General features: G+C 29.7%; 1 protein-coding gene across 1 annotated transcript in view; it reads left to right on the top strand.

Annotated features, from left to right (window-relative positions):
• The first annotated feature begins 5,572 nt into the window (after positions 1–5,572).
• LOC129958370 (uncharacterized) overlaps positions 5,573–21,064 on the top strand; it is a 15,827-nt gene continuing 335 nt past the window's right edge. The window contains exons 1-5 of the mRNA XM_056070808.1: positions 5,573–6,177; positions 7,379–7,536; positions 11,458–11,630; positions 16,606–16,741; positions 20,118–20,247. Of these exons, the coding sequence (XP_055926783.1) occupies positions 5,790–6,177; positions 7,379–7,536; positions 11,458–11,630; positions 16,606–16,741; positions 20,118–20,247 (985 nt within the window). The 5' untranslated portion in view covers positions 5,573–5,789. The remainder of the gene's footprint in view (positions 6,178–7,378; positions 7,537–11,457; positions 11,631–16,605; positions 16,742–20,117; positions 20,248–21,064) is intronic.

The raw sequence follows: 21,064 nt of genomic DNA, 5'->3' as shown, positions 1-21,064 counted from the left end.
TGTTATTTTGATAAAATAACTTTATGTAAAGAACCATTTCTTTCAAAATTAGCATTCTCCAAAAAGAGTAGATTCTGATGCTTTTATATTATAGATTCTAATGCTTTTAAGAAACAATGAACTCTTCAGTATCAAAGGAAGCAAGCTACAATTCGTTAACGTTTTAAATCGTCAGTTAATTTGAAGCGTGTTTTAGGGTTTCGAAGTTGCTACATTACTGTCAATTCTGCGTAATTCGTCGAAGAATCGAATAAAAACTGATCTTCAAGCGTTTTCTGAAATTTTGTAGTTTTGTGTTTCGTCTGGATTGACCGACATTAATAGACTGAGTTTGCAAGAATTTACTTTTAATAAATTTTACTTTATTTTGTTCTTTACAAAATATCTCCGAAAATCGCCTTAGATATTGGCACAGTGCCATCTATTGACGAAACTTTGAATTTTTTTTCAACTTTTTGCAAAGTACATCAATTGTACTACATACTAGTGAAATTTTTGTTTCATACCTTCACTAGAGCCTTCTGAACAGGCGAATAAGTTTCAATTATAATAACCCTGTATATGTGCTTTCTCGATGGATTAAAAGATTTGGACACACTTTATAATTTTTTTTCCAGTATAGTATAAATAGAAATCCTTTTTGATTTGCATTTCTGCCATGTATTAAAAATTATAGATAAATTTTCTGTGTTTAATTTCTCGTATCTTTTAAAATTAAAATGGATGAATTTTCTGTGTAAGTTTAATACGATTTTATAAAAAATTTTCAAACTTATTTTATAAAATTTGTTTTACAAACAATTTTTTGAAATATTCTTATGTCACATTTTATATTTAAAGGTTGTTCGTATATAATGATCATTGTGGCATTATTTGTAGTGTGCGAATCATATCAACTCAAAAATGCTTTATATAGTATTACTTAGGTTTAATTGCACTTCAGTCTTTGAACTCTTCGGAATAAAAGGCCAGAAAAAAAATGATGATCACATTTCAAAAGAAATGGAGAGAGTAGCGCAGTCTTGATGAAACTATCATTTGATTCATCTTGATGAAACTGTCATTTAGGAAAATTCACTAATAGGAAAGAACTAGAAATTTTTCTCTTCGTCGAAAAATTTTCTGAGATAATTTTGTGCACGATTGATAAGATTTTTGTCCTTGAGTGTTTGGTAGATTGTTATACCCGACTTAGTTTATTTCTAGTTAAAATTTGCTCCCTAATGTTTAAGGGTGAAATTGTTTTTAATAAACTTTAAGTGAATTTTAATAGCTGTTACATTTTTTTCAGTGAATCTTTTGACTTCTTGCAGGGCTGGCCTTTAGCCTCCTGGGGCCGATTTCTTCCAATATTGCTCCGCATCACAGTGCTACAAAAAATGCACTCAAATTTATTCAAGACAAAATAAAGTATCGATTTATTTTTAAGAGTTTTCAGATTTTTCGTTTCGCTTTTTTAATTTAAAATTTTTCATGTTTTTCTAAAATTTATTTGTTGACAAATGTGGCCCTTTTTTACAACTATTAGTGTTACGCAAGTGTCAAAAAAGAAGGAAAAAGTGAGAGAAAAGAAGGCACATTGTGTTAATTACTTGAAGCAAGGATCTCACCTTCACAAATTAAAGTTTCCCTTCCACTTTGCCGCGGGCCTCAGCAAACAAACAAAAAAAAAATCTGTTTAGTTCTCTTGGCCTGGCTATGCTCAGAAGAGGATGTTTGTAGTAAAAATTTTATAACTATTTATTCATTTGTTTGAAAAAAAGTACGAGATATTCTAACAATTTTCTGCAAGAGCAAGTTCTTCCATTTCTCTCTCACCCACACATATATCCTGTGTGTATGTGCATGGGTGTTCATACTATCTTATTTTTTAAAAGACCTACTTGGCGTCTGGAAAACTAGTAAACTGGTAAGTCGGCGACTAGTTTGACGATGCCTTCGGATTTCAGTATTCGTGAAAAGGGGGTTCGAAGTAGACAGACCCTAATAAATTTATGGCCGAATTAGATAAGCTAGCTAATTTGAATGTTTTTAGTCCTAATTCACTGCAATTCGAAATTTTCATCTGGCCTATATATATATATATATATATATATATATATATATATATATATATATATATATATATATATATATATATATATATATATATATATATATATATATATATATATATATATATATATATATATATATAGAGAGAGAGAGAGAGAGAGAGAGAGAGAGAGAGAGAGAGAGAGAGATATAGATGAATTATTTTCAGTCGCCAGCCAACTTTAAAAACAACCACACTTCACACTTTAGGCCCACAGTGATTATGAATGATTTTTAAGGTCCTTAATTCTCTCGCACACTTGATTGCTGTTCAGTACATCCAATAAAAATACTCTACATTTCTGATTTTTTTAAAAAAATGTAAGTTAGTTTATTATAATTATTACTATAAAATTATTAAAGTTTTTGATCAACAAATATTTCATTATTCGTTAAAACTTCATGCTTTTCTTATGTATTATATTTATTAGAGCTACTAAATACAGTGTGTCCATAATCATATCTTTACTATTAAATAGATTTCAATATGTTCCCCGTTTGTGGCATGGCACACATCCAAACGGTATTCAACCTCTTCTTATATTTTGGCCCAAAGGTCTGGTGTGATATTTGCCACATTAGTGATTATCCTTTGATTGAGATGGTTCATATCCTGAATTTTCTCAGCGTAAACAAGATTCTAGGAATGCTCCCAGAAGAAAGAGTCTAATAGAGTTAGCTCCTGCCTTCTTGGAGACCATGAAATAGGCCCTGCCCTTCCCATCCACTTATTGCCGAATCGAGTATCTAATGTTTTCCGTACACGCAAACTGAAGTGAGATGGTGATCCAGCTTGCTCAAAGTAGGCAGGACTCTTCTCCGCAGCAGTATCAACCAAATGAGAGAAAACATATTCCTCTATTTCACAATAGACATAACTATTTATGGAATTTTTTACAAACATGAAGGGATCAATAACTTGGTTATAAGGTCACACCAAACATTGACTTTCGGTGAGTTCCTCATGAGGCAGCAGTGAACCCTAAATTCTATAATTCTGTCGTGTCACAGTACCGCTTGCATGAAAGGTGGCCTCACCAGTAGAAATCACATTAAAAAAAAAATCGTTATTACTACTATCATGTCAAAGCATAGCAACAGTTAACTTTAGTCTCTTGTTTTTGTCTGTTGGTTTGATTTCATGTACAAGTTGTACTTTTTATGCAGTTAGACGGAGCCTTTTGTGAACCATCTTATGAACAGTTGATCTGGGTATGTTCAACTGATTACTGCGTCGTCTCAACGATTTTTTCGGACTTCGTTGCCCTGAAGTACGGATTCTATTGACATTATCTTCAGACACTCTCAGCCTATCAGACGACTTTTGTTTCAAGACACTTAACGTTTCTTTAAAAGCACGTAGTCATTGACGTATGGTTTTATCCGTTGTCCATATGGTATGTCCATACTCTCGCCGATAGTTCCGCTCTACATTGGTAACAGATGCAGTTTCTATAAGTCAGATAACACACCGAGGCATTTGTTGAGGTGTCACCATCGCACTGCATTATGGAATGAAAGTCTGCTACATTGTTTCAAACTCAATGACGCCCGATGCTACCTAGTGTTAAAAAAACAAACCGAAACTGGTATGAATAAAATTTGATGAGCTACTGATTTCTTCAAAATTAACTGATCTGACCAAACTCATACCATTAACTCGATATGATTTTTTAAACCCCGGAGTTCTTTTATGGATACCCTGTGTAATGAATGAATCACTCCTTGCTTATTTTAGTTTAAAATTCGTCGTTTTTTGTTGTGTTTTTAATAGAAGTTTTCTTAATTCAAATTGTTGGATAAATCGTGTTTTGGGGGCTGCTACAAATTAGTCAGATTCCTCTGTCTTCATTATTTTACATTGTCTGCTTACAAAAAAATGATTTGTCTTAATATATCTGTAAATGTATACAGATATAAACTAACATTGGATATTCACCATAAAGTAAATAAATAAAAAAAGAAGGGTGAATTTTTCAAATATTGAGAAGAAAAATAATAGAGGTTTTAATTCCAACTGCCGTAATGACAGAGCAATAAGGAATGAAAACTCAAGTTAAGTTGAATTTCGAAACAGATTTTTTTTTTTTTTTTTTTCTTAACATCATTATTTTTTGTCCTTTATACCAATTTTGATAGTTTGAATTATTACGATGTAACTTATTTCTACAAAGTCATTTAAATAATAATTAGAATTTTTATTTAAATCTGGAAAATGTTTCATAAATCATGCATATCAAATGCATGATTTATTGTTATATCCCTTTCTAATGTACTTTGTAATGGAATTCTTAATGGATATATTTAATGGAAATGACTTTTTCTGTAATAGAATTTTCACTAAGTTCTTGCTCTAGTGGTGTTTTGAAATTATACTACGACTGTATTCACTATAACTATACACATTTTATTCAGAATTAGCTTATAAATTTATCTATAAATTTGCTTAAATTTTAATTTCATGTTAGTGGTACCACTTGATAGTGAATCTGAGAAAAAAAAAATCATTCAGTAATGTATATAATAATAATAAATGATCAAAAAGTTAATAAAAATGTGTATAGTTATAGCGAATACAGTCGTTAGACTGGTTAAAAATTTTATTTTATTTCTTTGTTTATTAATAAACGTACTTTTTTTAAAAAAACTTTATTTCATATTCTGGTTGTTTAGTTATATTAACGTCCCGTTGTAAAGCAACACTAGGGCTATTTTGGGACGGACCTCGTAACTTTGAACCGCGGTCAGGTGACGAGGCCGACACCTGAGCTGGCACTTCCCTCTCCACACCACACCAGAGGGAGGACGTTTGGCATGACGGATTTAACGTGCAACAGACCACCTTACACGACGGTTCTTCGGTGGAATAGCGTCTCGAACCTGAAACCCTACGGCTCACAGGCCGATACCTTACCACCAGGCCACCATGGCCTACATGTTCTGGTTGGAAATTGGTTGGGAAGTAGGTATTATCGAAAATTGTTCCCAGTTGAACTCCGCATCTCCTAAGACCGCCTCTGTCTTCTTGAGTGAAAGTGGAGATTTGAGAAGCAGGTTTTTAAACTCTTTTTATTTAGCAATGAGGATATTGTTATTGTGGAATGCAAGTTTGCTGCATAATTTGATTAGAAGTTGATCGCTAGAGAGTTCATTGAGATCTTCAATGATGTTAGAGTAGTTAATATAAATATCTAAGTCAATAATGGACTAATAGTCATTACTAAAGTGCTCTTGTGTAGGAAAAGCAATAATCTGAAGGTCGAGAGCGTCTGTAAAAGATTTAATGCGTTTGCTAGTTTGCTCTGTGCTAACACAATTCGAAGCTCAATTTTTTTTAAAATTGTAGTCCTTAGTGAAGCAATCAGAATGAATCCGAACAAACTTTATTGAAGAGTAAACAGCAGAAGCAAAACCGACTCATTGTTATAACCGAAACTTTATTTTTGCTTGAACAATCTGACGTAACGTTAACCGTGATTGCTAGAAAATAAATGTCAACATTCCTTATAATTTAATTTTTAATACTACTAATTTTCCGGTGTTTTTTATTTATGGATTTGAGCTTTAAGAAATACTTGATCGGCATGAGTTCGTTTGCTCTTTGTAATACATGGTTTCTGTGTGAAAAAAGAATGAATAATACTATCAGAATCAGTTTATAATTTGTTTTTATCTCTATATTTTTTATATTTGCAATGGGTATCCGGTTAGAAAAAAATAATTTATTTTCTCAGGATATAGAAACTTTAACATTTTTACTTAGCCGATTATCTATTCAAAATGAAGAACAAGTAGATTTATGTCTAAAGGAAGCTTTTGATTCAAACTCTTCGCAAGTGAAAACTGATTCTTGTAGTAGCATTGCACTTCTATTTATCTATAGACTATCAAGATTAATTGGGAACGCAATTAAATATTTAGTTACTTGTTCTTTTGTTGTGTTCTTTCTGTATTTATTTATTGTGTCTCACAATACAACCCAGAAGTTTGTCATGAGAAACTGTCAAAATTTTATTTATCCAACAATGCGCTCTCTTCGTCTATGGACATTGCCAATTTTGAGAAAATATGAATTTCTGTCTGGTAATTTTTTTTATAAAATAATTTCCTTTACTCATTGCTTTGTTCTTGAACAAATATCTTAGAAATATTCAAATTAAGTGTCACATTTCTTTGAAGTTTTATTCCTATAAAATTTTCTTAAGTTAGTAATGTTATCTTAAAAATTTTCACCAAGCATAAAATTAAAAATTTTTTTATGAAAATGTTGATTGTGTGATATTTAAATAACCTATCAAAGAGCAGATCAACTGAAGCAAAGCTAATGTTGCATGTGTTTTTTATTTATCCCTAGAGTAAATAAATTTTGGCTATGTCTGTGATATCATTTTGGAAATATAAACTTTTTATATTGATATAAAAGTTTATATCCTTTTTTTAACTAATTAAATTTTTATTTGTTTCTGCAAAATAAGATAATTGATATAAGCTGGGAAATTGTAAAATGTGAATTGTTCTAAAAATATTAATAAATATTGATACTGACTCCAGTTCCAGTAATTATAAAAAAAAATTTATAATTACTGGAACTGGAGTCACATTTTTGTGGAGATTTGAAATAGATTCTGCTGACTGTTTTTGATATATATAATTCTGATTGTAAATTTTGATCTTTAGTTTGTTAGATTATATATATGGAATTTAAATTATTATTTTTGAAACTTTTATTAAAAAAGCACTAATGAGAAAAATAAAAATATTTTAAGTCCTGAATTAAATGTTTCTTAGATAGAATTTATTGATTTTCTTAACCTTGAACTACTGAATAAGAGTGATAATTGAAAGCTGAAAATATATATTAAATTTATATGTGATACTGATTTCTTAATATTTTATAATGTCCAGTATTTTTTCAATGTTGCTTTATTGATACATGTTTTTAATATCTAAATCATTACTGAAACTTTTTCAATTGAGTCTTTGTAACATATATTTTTACAGCTTTCTTTATACTTCTGAAAAGTTCTTAAATTTATTAATTTTTTTTAGTTAAAATAGTTTTGTCCCAAGTTTTTATCAAAAAATAAATTTGTTCCTAAAATAGTTTTTTTATAATTATTAAAATTTTTAATTATTCTAATTAAAAATTAATTTTTTTTATAATATCACATTTTATATATAATCTGGTTTAAATTATTTACTTGATTTCTTGCCCTTTTTTAAAAATTTAATTAAGTAAAACAACATCTTAATAAATCAAAAATTAACTAACTATATTCTGCAGATTGGCATGAAGAAGAGTGCATTCTTCGAAATCCATTCTACTATGAGTTACCTTTGGATTGCTGGCCATGTGAAGAAATACGAACTCTGGTAGATCTTACAGGATTTTCTAATTATAGCAGTAACTATGTGTTTAATGAACAGCCTTTTATTGTTAGAGTAAGTGGATTTTTCTTTCTTCTCAATTGCTTCTATGGGTAAATACACATTTAACTGCCCATGAGTATTTTTAAGTGATAATGTATAGTTTTTAAATTATAAGGAATATAAACTCACAGTATAGTTTATGCTCAGAATTTTCTTTATATCTAGATCTTATCTTCCTTATAAACAAAGCTGTGCTTTATAAATCTTTCATTAGTAGAGTCTTGGCTTCCCTTTCTATTTCTATCCTTAATTTTAGCACAATGCCTAATTAACTTTAGACTTTCATGTGTGTGCGTTTTTTCACATACACAAATTTTATTTTTTATTTGTATGAAGTTTTAAATATATAAAGAAGGTATTTCTGATTTTGACATTCCTGATAATAAAATTTGTTTTAAATTCTATCTGATGCAATGCTTGATGATAAATATATTTCAAACAATAAAAATGATGTTTGTGTTACTGGAGAAAAATTAATGCTTTCTTCATTAACAATTCATTTTTTTAGAATTTTAAGTAATATAAAATGATTAATATTACTGTAATAGTTCAATATGAATAAATCTGTTGCATAAAATTTGATTTTTAGCCTAATAACAAGGAAATGGTTATTAATGCAGTAAATATAAATAATTTAATGTCAAGGAAAGCTGTAGAACATCTTTAATTACAAATACTAATGATTTATAGAATAATATATGCAGTGTAAAAGATGTTAATTTTTCTTTCATTAAATAATGCATTTCATTATTATGAAGTTCAAAATGTCTTGAACTTGACGTAATTCATTATTGGTATAAGATATAAAATAATGTTTAGTACAGACATAAGTAAGTAAAAATTTATGCTAAACACTAAACTTATTTTGAAATAACTATGGAGATCAGCTAGTGATAATAATGTTTGGTTGGAATTTCTATAAAATATAGCATTTGTACTGAGAAATACAATAAGTCATTGAAAGTATTTGTTAAGAACCCTTCCCATCCTTCACCTCCCTCTCACATGCACTTTACTGTGTCCCTAATTAATCCTAGTATTCATTTTTGAACATTCTGTTCTCCTGTCCTCAAACAAAAGATGACTTCTTCATGCCATGTTCTACGATTGCTTCTTTTGCTAAATAAATAATTTAGCTAAATTAATTATTACTCAAGTATTTTCAGAAAAAGAATGACAGCAGTTGATTGATAGAAGTTTTAGTTGATGAAAAATCATTCTTTATTTTACTGATAGATTTTTTATGCATAGTTTTTTTTTTTTCCCCTATATTTTACCTCTTTTCGTAGGTTACTAATATAGTTTTCCCTGTTTGTTATATTTCTTGATTATACAAACTTTTTTAAACTTTAATTTTAAAAGTTATTTCATGGAATTCTAAAAATTAAGTGAAATAAGGAAGAGCCAAAGACCAGCACTGAATTGCATTTTTCAAAAAGAGCTGTTTATTTTGGCATCATGATGATGTAAGCAACCTTCTTTAAAAAAAAAACAAGGTGTAACTAATAAGGAACTTAAATTCAGTTGCAGCAAGACATAGCAAATAGGACAGTCCCTTTTTGAATGAAGTGCAATGATTGCTGAATCTGATTCATTAATTTAATATTTGAAAGGTGATTATTTTGAAGTTGGACCAAAGCATGTACCGTTAGTGGAAATAACTAAGATAATACAGGTCCACACATTTTTTTGCTGTTTTTCTCAAAGCTGATTTTGTATTTCATATACTGAAAATATATATGACATTATTTAGTTTTGACAATATTAGCTCTTGTTTGCAAGATATGACTGTACTCTTTGACTGACTGGCATGTCAGAATTTGATACTGGGTATGATTTTTGATGCACACATTGAACATTCCTTTAAATCTTCAACAGCTTAGTTGGAAATGAGATGAATTAAATAAAAACTCAAGAAAGAGCTATTTTGTTCTATTCCAAAAGTTTGTTTTGATGGACATTTTTAAATGAATATTGTTTACACACTCTCTTTGCAGATTCTTACAACTGCTATAAAATGAGTATCCTTTCTGCCCTGGTTTTGGAACAATATTCTTTTATGGCCATGTGAAATCATTCACATAGTTCTCCATTAGTGTCAACATGAATTTCAAGAAAGCAATCCGAAGGTTTTGGGTGTTTAATTTAAGAACTTTTCCATTAATACACTTTGTAAAACTTTTAAATTGATTGTGAAAAATTGCTACAGCACTCCTCCAAATTTACATTAGTTTAAATAAAATTAAGAAAATAATCAATTAAATACAAAAGTAACAACAATTTTTTTCTATTCCTAAATATTCTTTTATTTCACATTCATGAGTGAACTTTGTTTACTTAATCTTTTTGTAGATTGCTACAGTAATTTGCCATAATATGAGTATTCCATCTGCTGTAATATCAGTGACAATTCTTTATCTTCATTTATCCATAATTGCTTACTAGTATTACCTAGAATTTCAGAAAACTATCTAAATGTCTGTGAGAGTAATGAATATGCTCATATTGTAATCAAAGTTTCTGAAGCTGTTAAACTTACTCTTGAATAAATCAAGATAATTTTTAATCTTATGGTTGTTGAAAAGTTCTTCATAGCAAGGACAAATAATATCCATTCTTTTTGCTCTGTATCATTCAATAATCTGTGAAATGATTCAATGAATTATAGGAAATCAAATGAAAGTTAAATCAAATTCATCAAAATGAAATGAATGCTTTATAAACTGTCTGATTTGGCTATCATAAAAAAAATCCATTTTAAGTTTTTTCCATTTATTCCATGCATTCTTTCCTTTCCTTTCCTTTCTTTCTTTTATTTATTTTTTACTTATGTTTACAAATCAATTGCAGTCTGATCAAGAGTTGTCATAAAGCTATTTCATTTATCCTAATTTTATATGCAGCTCAGGCAAGATAATTCTGCCTCATTAATTTAAATGTTCATGAATGGCATTTCTTTTCATGGCAACTATGTTTTTTCTGAAAGGCTACTGTTTACTTATCCTGCTGTTTTGTTTGGCTCTGCTATCCTATAAATACAATAAATCAAATATTTTATGTAGTCCTCTTGCTGATCAAAAGGATCTTTACCGTTTTAATGATATTTGTAAATTTAGTTTTCTCCATGACCAAATTTATGATATGAATATTTTTTGTTCATCCCAGAATTTCTGTGTGAAAACAAATGCTAATATTCTCCTTTTTTTTATCCTATGTCATTCTTTTATTAAAAGAATTTTCTTCTTAAAGTTTTTAATATTTTGTAATTCAGCTACACTTAATCTCAAAAAGTATTGCTGACAGAGAAGAACTGTATTTGTTTGAAATTAGCACACCAGATGTTGTGAAAATCAGTTACAGAATTCAAGACTCCTCCCCCCACACTTTTGTGCCATGTGCAATAAATAAAGACTACATTTAATATCTGAACAACTTTGCAAGAAAAGAAAGAAAGGGGGAGGAGATTCATCACATATTTTATTTTAAAAATTTCTTGAATTACTTTTTGATGCTTTATTATTGTCTATATTTATGTATTGGTAGATAGAAAATAATTTGTATATTTTATCTGTTTCAATCCTGGTATAAATAATATTAGTTTTGGGATGCTGTATTATATATTAATTTTCTTAATTTCAAAAATTAACTGATTTAAAAAAATCATTTTTGTATATATATTAAAAAAAAACTAATTGGTTACCAATTGTTATATTTCACCTTTAAGCATTGATTCATTTTCTTTGATTGTGTATCTACTTCAGATAGATGCTGATTTTTTCTTATGCATGTGTATGTGTTACATATTCCTAATGATTAATTGAATTTTGAATATCCTCTGAGCATTTCATCATTAATTCAATAGTAAAATTTTATATAACATAAATCAGTAAAAGCCATATTATTATGATTAATTCTTTTGTTTTACACTTTTAGGATAGTTTGCAGGAAATTGTATCCTTTAAAGATTTGAAAAACCTTTATAAGGATTATAACTTGGCTCTTGATCAAGGGACGGCTAGGTTTCTGTGTAGTGAAAAAGACTTTTGTTCTCCCAAGGATGTTTTTTCTGAAAAGTCTGCTTCTAGAAATTCATTTCAAGTTATGTGGTAAGATGATTTCTTATAACAATAATTGTTATTATGATCAGCAAAAAGATAAGTTTTTTTTGCTGTGGCAGCTGGGTTTCCAATTGCTGCAGCTGTACTGTTTGTAGAAAATAATTTAACATTGAAATTTAAAACAAAATCTATTATTGAAGTGGTAGAAATCAGTCTTAAAGTATATAATTCCTGAAATGAATATCTTAATGTTTTTCTGCTGTAAAGGGAAACAAAAACAATAAATTTCATAAACTGAAATGGCAGTGTTTAGGATTTCTGTCTTGTATGTATTGCTCAAATTAACAAATGCAAATAAATCTGTCATTGCTCCTTAAAGTGGTAAAATTAATCCTACTTCTGTCAGAATAATATAATTACGAATAAGGGGTTATATAATATATGGTTAATTCCTAAATATTTTACTTTAATTGCTTAAATAATGTTTAATATTTTCATTTACCATAATTTAAATAGTATTTATCGTATAGCATTAACAGATTTTAGGTGGCTTTAGTTATTAATTTTCAAAGCATTCTAGGAAGAGATGAGTTTCTCATTTAATATTTAAAAACAGTTTCCTTATGTGAAAAGACCATCAAAGAAATGTAATTGTGTGGGTTCAGTTTTGCAATTAAATTGAGTTTTTGAAAATGTGGTTTTCTACAAATGTATTAAATAAAACGTAATTTTTTTTCATCTTGGTTTTTTTTTTTTTTTTTTTTTTTAAATTTTAATGCTTAATGTGTGCATGCTTGCATATGGAAGCCAGATAAAAATAAATAAACCTTTGATGGAAAGATTGTACCTGTTTAAAATTTTTAGCATTATTATTTAGTTTCTAATAAATAAAGTACTGCTGTGTTAAATTAATACTTTTGAAGGCATTTTGATTAAATTTGCTTAAGCTCAAACTTTTAAGGCTGCAGTGTGAAGGTATAAAGAGTAGGGAGCTAATTATGTTATTTACGTAATCCTTCAACTAGGGCTCAAAATTACTGCTATAATCCTTTATCTAACCTTGGAAATACCGGTCATTCATTTTATAAATCAAAGCTGAATATATAAAGTATACAGTGTGTCCCCCCCCCAAAGAAATTGGAGCAAACTTTTATTTCATTAAATATTGCGCCCAGACATATACTTTCAATTACAAAGTTTTATTAAATAAGACCAGCAATTGTGTGAATACGCTTAGGCCTCTGACGAAGTTCATAATAAAAAAAAAATTAATGGGCCCATATTGCAGTAGTGCCATTTATTAAAAATTTTGTTTATATTCATTTATGCATACAAAAAGTTTCACACTTCCATCTACAAAATTTGTAGAGATGTTAAAAGACAAATTTATTGGCTTAGATAACTTTTTTATCTCTCTGACGAAAATGTTTGTTAATTCATCTAGAGTTGTGTATTTCAGGGATGATACACATATTACAATAAATAATTAAAAGGACGAATCAGAAAATAAAAATATATTTATTAAATTGTAAAAAAATAAAATAAAAAAATAGTTTCAAAAATAGCCAAAATCTACATTAATTGAAGCATATGCAAAACTTGTTTAAAATGAACATTTTCAATAGCTATACTAAGTTTCGTATTCATCTAACAATACTTGCATCCGCATTACAAGTACATATTAGTTAAATAACCGGAATTTCAAAACATTACTGTAATATATAATTTTTAATGAAATCTTAATATTGCATACACAATTGCAAACAAAGAATTTATATTTTTCTTTGGAATTGCACTTTTACTCCGAAGTTTCTTAAATATTCAATTTTTAAAGTTTCTCTTCCCTTCTTTATTAATCGAGGTTGAACTGTTGGCGAATCAAAGTGAGTAATAGACATGTTTAGCAAATTTCTTTCTTATCATGATAATTAAATGATATTCTACTAAGCATGCATGAATTTTGTTAAGAATTCGCCCGACATGGAATTGCAGACTACCCGATGGGTGAATGTGTAATGATAACGCCCACAAATTTTCTTTAAATCTTTATTTATTTTCTATTTAAATAGCCCGTTGCTTGAACATGGTACAAAGACATTGTCAAAATCTGTACAGGGGAAGAAATTGCTATGTTGATGATACTGATTATACACATTTCAAAGAATATAATTACCCTAGACAATGGTAAAGTTAACCGCAAATCATGTAATTCTGTTTTCTTAATTAGAGCTGTTTTAAATTTAACTTCAAACAAAGATAGAAATAGGATTCAATAGTCAAATTTTAAATCTTTGAATTCAGTTACAATAATGTGTTATTTGAATGTCTCAGCCACCTCATATTTGTCATTTGAATATCTCTCAATACTTTTGTGACTACATTCATGATATATTTAAGTGTGAGAAAAACTGTTTAAATATTTACATATAGATACATCAATTTTCCGTTCAATTTATGATAAATAAATGTATTACAAAACTGATATAAGCACAAAAGGCAAATTTCTTATATTCTTTTGGAAAATATGATAAACCAGCTCATAACAATAGTAGATCTTGATGCCAATTTAGCTAAATTCGGTGTTTTGGATACAGTTTGCGAAACTTCTCTATTATAGTTCGTCCACGGATTCTGAGACGACCACATTTCGACGACTCCATCTCATTAAGGGGTGAGACGCGGAAAGATGAGTGCATTTCCAGTATTCCCTTTGACCTTGGATTTCGCCTATTAGATACTAGTAAATGTAAACATCCCCTCTTTCATCTTTCCTTTCACCCCTATTTTCAAGAATTAAACTCATCCTAACGCATGCGCAAAAACGCGGAGGGTTTTACAATCCGTTGCTGAACTATATATGATTACAAATCTAATTTTCTTGACCTGGCACTATGTACACCTAAGATCATGAGACTTTAGAACTTATTCTGAATCATGCTAGTGTGCATATAATTTTTAACAATTTGCCGTCTACTGAAACATTTTTTCAAATGTACATGTTGACACTGGTTAATCGTTTGTAGTTTTAATCATTCTATTCATTTCATAAAAGTCTCAGAAATATACTTTTGCAGTAGTAACAGTGTTTTCAGTTTAGATACATTTTGGTTTCTTGCAAAAACACAATGCATAATTCTTCAATTTGATTTATAAATCTTATGCTTTGATATAGTACATTTAACCAAAGCAATGATATTTTCTGTCTTAAAAAATGGTGGTAACTGTGGCAGCAAAGCTTTTATACCTAATAAGCATCTATGACTGTTATCCATCTGTGCTTAGTAAATCTTGTAATATATCTGGTGATTTTTTTAAGGGCATTGTTATAGCTAAAAGTCACAAAAATTCTTGAAGAAAATTTTCAAAAAATTATATTTTTGCCCTAACAGGGAGCATGGAATACTGCACAGAAGAGCCAGGTGTCCCCAGCCCCTCTACAGGTGTCACCCCTGATGACAAATATTTGCATATGATAGTTTTTTGGTACTGGATAAATTTATATTTCTAAAATAAGTACTTTCATCTAAATTTATTATAGCCCTTCTTATTAATAATAATTAAAAAAACCACATATCTGCGAATTTTGTACTTAAAAACATAAAATTTAGTATATGCATCGATGAATGTAAGCAAAATATTTTATTAATTACTTCTTTAACACTATATGGGGTTTTATGAAAATTAAATTTTTTAAACCTTTTATTAAGGATCATCACAGTATTCAGGGCATTTTCTTACAACTGCTTATGTTATAGTATGAAATTTTGTATCTAAAAGTATGTTGTAGGTGCAATATTTAGAGAAATAAACGTTTCTTCCATTTTTTGGGGACATCCTGTATAAAATAAATATTGCAGTTGAAGTTAGAAATAAAGTGTTGGACTTAGAGAAGTATTTTTAAATGTGGATTGGTTCTCTATTTTATACTAGTATACAAGGTGCATCTAAAAATTTCGGTGAATAAATGAATATCTCAAAAGCAACGTGATTGAGATATGCGGTCAGGCGCATGCGCAGAAAGGGACCTATGGGGAGACGCCATGTAGCAAGGAGCGCAAGAAATTGACTCAGATTATTTTGTTACGACCATCGAATGGCGTGTGTGCGAAAACTCAATTGAAATGAAGCAGTGGATTAACATGAAGTTTTGTTACAAATTTGTAAAAAGGTTACTGCTATGCATCCAACGTGTTCACCCACAGTTGTACAGGACTGTTAAGTGGAGTCTGTCGCATGACAATGCTCACCCCCATATTGCGATCCATGCACGCAACTTCTTGGGCAAACGTCATGTAACTGACCTTGCACATCTACCGTACTCACCTGATCTGGCGCCTGCGGATTTCTTTTTGTTTGTTCTCAATGGAATTCTGAAGGGCACATGTGACGCCTCCAATGGAATCCTGAAGAAACATCCGACGACGTGTGACATCTGTACTTCACTCCATTCCAAAAGAGGCATTCGCTGACTCATTCCGACAACTTTATCAACCATATCAAAAGTGTATTGTTGTCAATGGATATTACTTTGAAGAAAAATAAAGATATTTTGTTCCCATTATTTGTTTTATATTCCGATTCACCGTACTTTTTAGACGCACCTTGTAATATTATTTAAGTGCATATGAATGAATGTATTAGAAATACTGTTTAAATACAGTTATTTCTACCATTCAATAGATATAAATTTTAAATGTGTTACATTAGTGAATAAAAAAATAATAAACGTACTTTTTAGTTTACAGAATCATTATTATAAAAAGTTATTGGAATATTTATCCAGTAAACATTTACTGAAATAGAATTACGTGTACATACATTACATAATAATACATTGTGTCATAGCATTTGTTTGTTTATTTAATCAATTCAATTAATTTTTAATTGTTACTGATTATAGTAAATACTATTACTATTATCAGTAATAGTATTTACATTTCATTTTTATTTATGTTTATTTAGTATTCACTTTTGGGTTTTTTTTATTTGCACGTTTATATTATAGTATTTTGTTTTTATACAGGAAAATAAATCGCGTTGCTGCTGCTCGTGTAGTTCGAAAAATTTTCCCTCGTCCATACTTCATACCAAATAATAGTGAAGTTGCCTTAGAACGTTACTTATACCTTAGTGGAGCAGAAGCACCTCAATTTTTCTTGGTATTGTTTTTCTTATGTTAATGGCTCATTACCTAGCTTGAGTGACATCTAAAAAATTGGTTTTAATGCTATTTTAAGCTCTTATCAGTAAATTAATTTAGCTACTACTTTGCTTGTATAAGACTAGCGTCTGTTATAAAATACAGGATTAATTCTTGTAAGCTTATTTTGTGCAGTAGTGTAAATTTTATAATGAAGAAAATTTTAAATATCTTATTTGATTTTCTTTTGTGCAGAACTTTTGTTAATATTCTACAATGATTAAGCAATTCAAATTAATGGTAATCATCATAATTTCATTTTAATAGCCAAATAATATTCTGTAATTTTATTGTTGCAGTAATATGTGAATAAAACACTTGAGTAACTTTTATAAATATTTTACTATCTTAGTTTAAATAATCATAGTAAGCATTTCTTATTTGTCATTCTTGTTAAAGGTTTGAGCCATATAGCTTTTTTTTAATTGGATTTTATTTTTAACTTTCAATATGTTATTTTTATGGATTATGTTTATTTTGTACACAAAAAGAAATGCAAAAATTTTTTGTAAGACACACTTGCATACCATCTATAGGAAAGTATGACATCAATTTCATATTTAATAATTTTACGTTTCTCTTGTTCATCTAACATCAATGAAATTAACTATATTAATATTAAATATTTAAGAAATAAAAAACAGTATTATAAAATGCTGTGTGCATAATTTGTATTTTTAATGTATCATGTAATCATAATATTTCTTTAACTTATTTTATCATCTATATCTTTTAAAGTTTTTAAATCCCTCCTCCCCATCTAAGATGAGATGAAATTCATAAAACTTCAGTCCTGATAGAAATTTAAATATTTACAATAAATAGCATGATTAAATGGCTTCTTATTTCATAAAAAGAGGGTGCAGTAACGATTCTTATCATCACATAAAAACTTTTTCATAGCAATGTAAAAAGAAGTTATGGGCAATTTCATTGTGCAATTCTTTTAGTTGCATTTTCAGTATTTGATTGAATTTTTGTATACAGGGTGATTATTTAAATCCCTTTATCTTAACTTCTGAACGACAGCATCTATTGTCATAAAAGTGTTATATATGTATAGTAAATTGACTATGAGCTCATAATGCGACTACGTACAGCGCCACCAGACGAAAAACTGTAGAGTTAATGTTACTATCTCGAAAAATTTACCAGATAGAAGGAGATGTTGATTACAAAGTTTTAGAGCGTTTTTGTATAAAAGACACCTGGTGTACATTAGCGCTAAGTACAAAACAGTCAAAATGCACATTTATTTTTTCGAAATTGTGATTTCATAATACGAGTTAAAAAGATCACAAGATCCCCTTATTTTCATTGTTCAAACTGCTGTCCGGCTTCTAAATAAATTTGTATTATTGTTTGAAGTTCACGTTGCATACTTTTTAAAATATCAATTTGTGCGCCGATATAAGCAACAGTAATATGTTATCATAACTGTTGCATTATTGGCAAAAAGGTAGCATATACTTAATGTTTGAGTTATTCCTACTGGAAAAAAGTAGTTTTTAGTATTTTTTTTTTTTTTTAGTAAAAGAAAAAATCTTTCTTCCTTTTATCCATGAATTGTGTCTTCAAAATTTCGGAAAATGCGAAAACAAATATACATTTTAAGCATTTTGTTCTTAGTATTAATATACTCAAAGTGCATTTTTATATTACATTGAAATGCCTGAAAAACTGGTACATCAATCTATTTTCATATAGAACCCCCACTAGCGCGCAGAAATGCCGTAACACGGTTTGGCATGGATTCAACTAGTTTATGGAGATAGTCTGTAGACAGTTCACACCATGATTCCTGCAGGGCAGTCCACAAAGACATGGGAGTGCGAACTGGTGAAGATGTACTAAGGACAGACATTGCAAAACATCCTTGATATGCTCGATAATATTCATGTCAGGGGAATTAGGTGGACAAAAGAGGGAACGAAAGTCAGAAGAGTGCTCCTCAAGCCACTCAGTAACTACTGTAAACCAGTGGGGTGGCGCATTATCCTGTTGGAATTGCCCACGTTCGTCGGAATGCACACAGGGCATGAATGGATGCAGGGGGTCAGAAAGGATGTTAACGTACCGTTGACTTGTCATGGTCGAATCTAGACGTATCAGTGGTCCTATTTCATGCCAATTATACACGCCCCATAACATCACAGAGCCTCCACCAGCTTGAACAATTCCTTGTAGGCATGAGGGATCCATGACATTTTCTCCACACCCTTACACGGCCAATTACCCGATACAATTGGAAACGGGACTCGTCAGACCAGACGTTTTTCCAATCATTAAGAGTCTAATGACGGTGTTGGTGAGCCCAAGCAAGGTGCAGAGCTTTGTACCGCTGATTCAACAATGGCACACGAGATGGTCTGCGACTGCAAAAACCCATATCAATTGGGGCATGTTGCACAGTGCTTACGCTGACACTTGTTAATGGGCCTGCATTCAAATCCGCAGCAATTTGAAGAAGTGTTGAATGTCTATCTCGTGCAACGATTCTTTTCAGCTGTCAATGATTCCGTTCTGTCAAGGTCTTTATCCGGTCGCATCGCAGCCGGAGATTTGAAGTTTTACCGGAAATCTGATATTCGCTGTACACCCTTGAAATGGTCTTGCACGAAAATCCAAATTTCATCGCTACTTCGGAAGTGCTGTGCCCTGTCTCTCGTGCGCTAACGATTAGCCCCCGTTGAAAATCACTTAAATCTTGATAATCTGCCTTTGTAACAGGAAGAATCTTTGCAATAGCCTCCTCAGACAACTGTTGTTTTATATACGCAATCAACCGCATCGTGTTATGCTGATTTGTTGAACACATCTGATTATTTGCATACGACCTGCTATACCAGCATTTCTGGCTCTTCAGTGTAAATCAATAATGTTCTACAACTTTGTAATTATCTTATACCGCTTACAAGATAGGAACGCTTACTCCAAAGTTTTCCATTAGATAACTCAATGAGTGGTGTAATCGTTTACCGTACAGCCTTTTTATTGTGTCTTAGTTTTACTTCATTATATGATACTATTGTTCAGAAGTTAAAAGGATTTAAGTGAGCACCCTGTATATTGTGTAAATTTCCTATGAAGAGCACAGTTTATATAACTTTTCATTTTAAAAAAATCCTATCTGCGTATTTCAGTTGTAATCTGTTGAATATGGATTCATTAAAAACAGTAGAAGTATATTTGATTGAAATGCCTTTTGATTTACAAAAAAAAAAAAAAAAAAGGTTGGAAATATATATTTTTGCAGGGAAGTCATTTTCGTGGTAAAAAAATGATGTATTATAAATATTTTATTAGATTTGTTTTCAATAGAATTTCGCTTTCAGCCATTAACAGATTTTGCTAACGTTTGGGTTGCTCAAGGTCAAGGATATCGTCTTATTGTTTTGGATCCATCAGTGCCATGTTTATCCAATTGTTCTACAGTTTCTGTTCTTCTTCGTCCTAAAGATGTTTGTAAGTAGGCTTCTTAATCCACGAGTTATTCATTGTTCAATCCTGACTTAACATTATGTTAAAATCGTTTTATATCGATTAATTAATCGATATAAATAGTTAGTTTTAAAATTTTCTGTAATATTAAAATGAGTATGCATTTCAAAATCACAATATATCATAATTTTGAAATGAGTTCCTTTGATAAATGCGGATTTATTTATTTTTCCCTGGCACGTAACAGCAATGTTGGTATTGTTAATCCATGTGAATATTGTGTTAACCAACTATCTTGTATACTTTTCTTCAAATTGGTTAGAGATGATTTTCAATACATATATTAATCCATTTAAAACTTTATTTTGGATGTCTTTTGAGAAAGATAAAATAAGAACTACAGATATAACAAAAACTCAAATGCACTAACATTTATAAAATAACTTACAGATCGATTATTAATGTTTTAGCTGTTTGTTTATTGAACAAATTCAAGTGCATTACTCAATTATGCAATTTGTAGTGAATTAATATTTTTAACTTCTGAAAAATGCCGCAATCAATAATATATTTCAAAAAACATTTTTGTTACTTTTATAACTTGGCATTTCATTCATTATTCAGAGATTGATGAATTTGTAAAAAGGTAGAAACTAAACTGTATAAATTTTCTAAGTTACGTAAATTATTAACTAACAGTTATCTACCGCCATCAATTATACTTTCTCTTTTAATTAGCTATAGGAATTTTTCTGCAGGTTGAAGAAAGATGCCAGGTTTGTGTTGTAATTTTTTGTGTGTAAAATCCTCTCTCTCCAGTACTCTATGCATATTAATCTTG

This window comes from Argiope bruennichi, chromosome X1 (assembly GCF_947563725.1).
Source record: "Argiope bruennichi chromosome X1, qqArgBrue1.1, whole genome shotgun sequence".
Lineage (NCBI taxonomy): Eukaryota > Metazoa > Arthropoda > Arachnida > Araneae > Araneidae > Argiope > Argiope bruennichi.
Note: the sequence above shows the minus strand (reverse complement) of the source record. Positions and strands in the feature narration are given on the sequence as shown.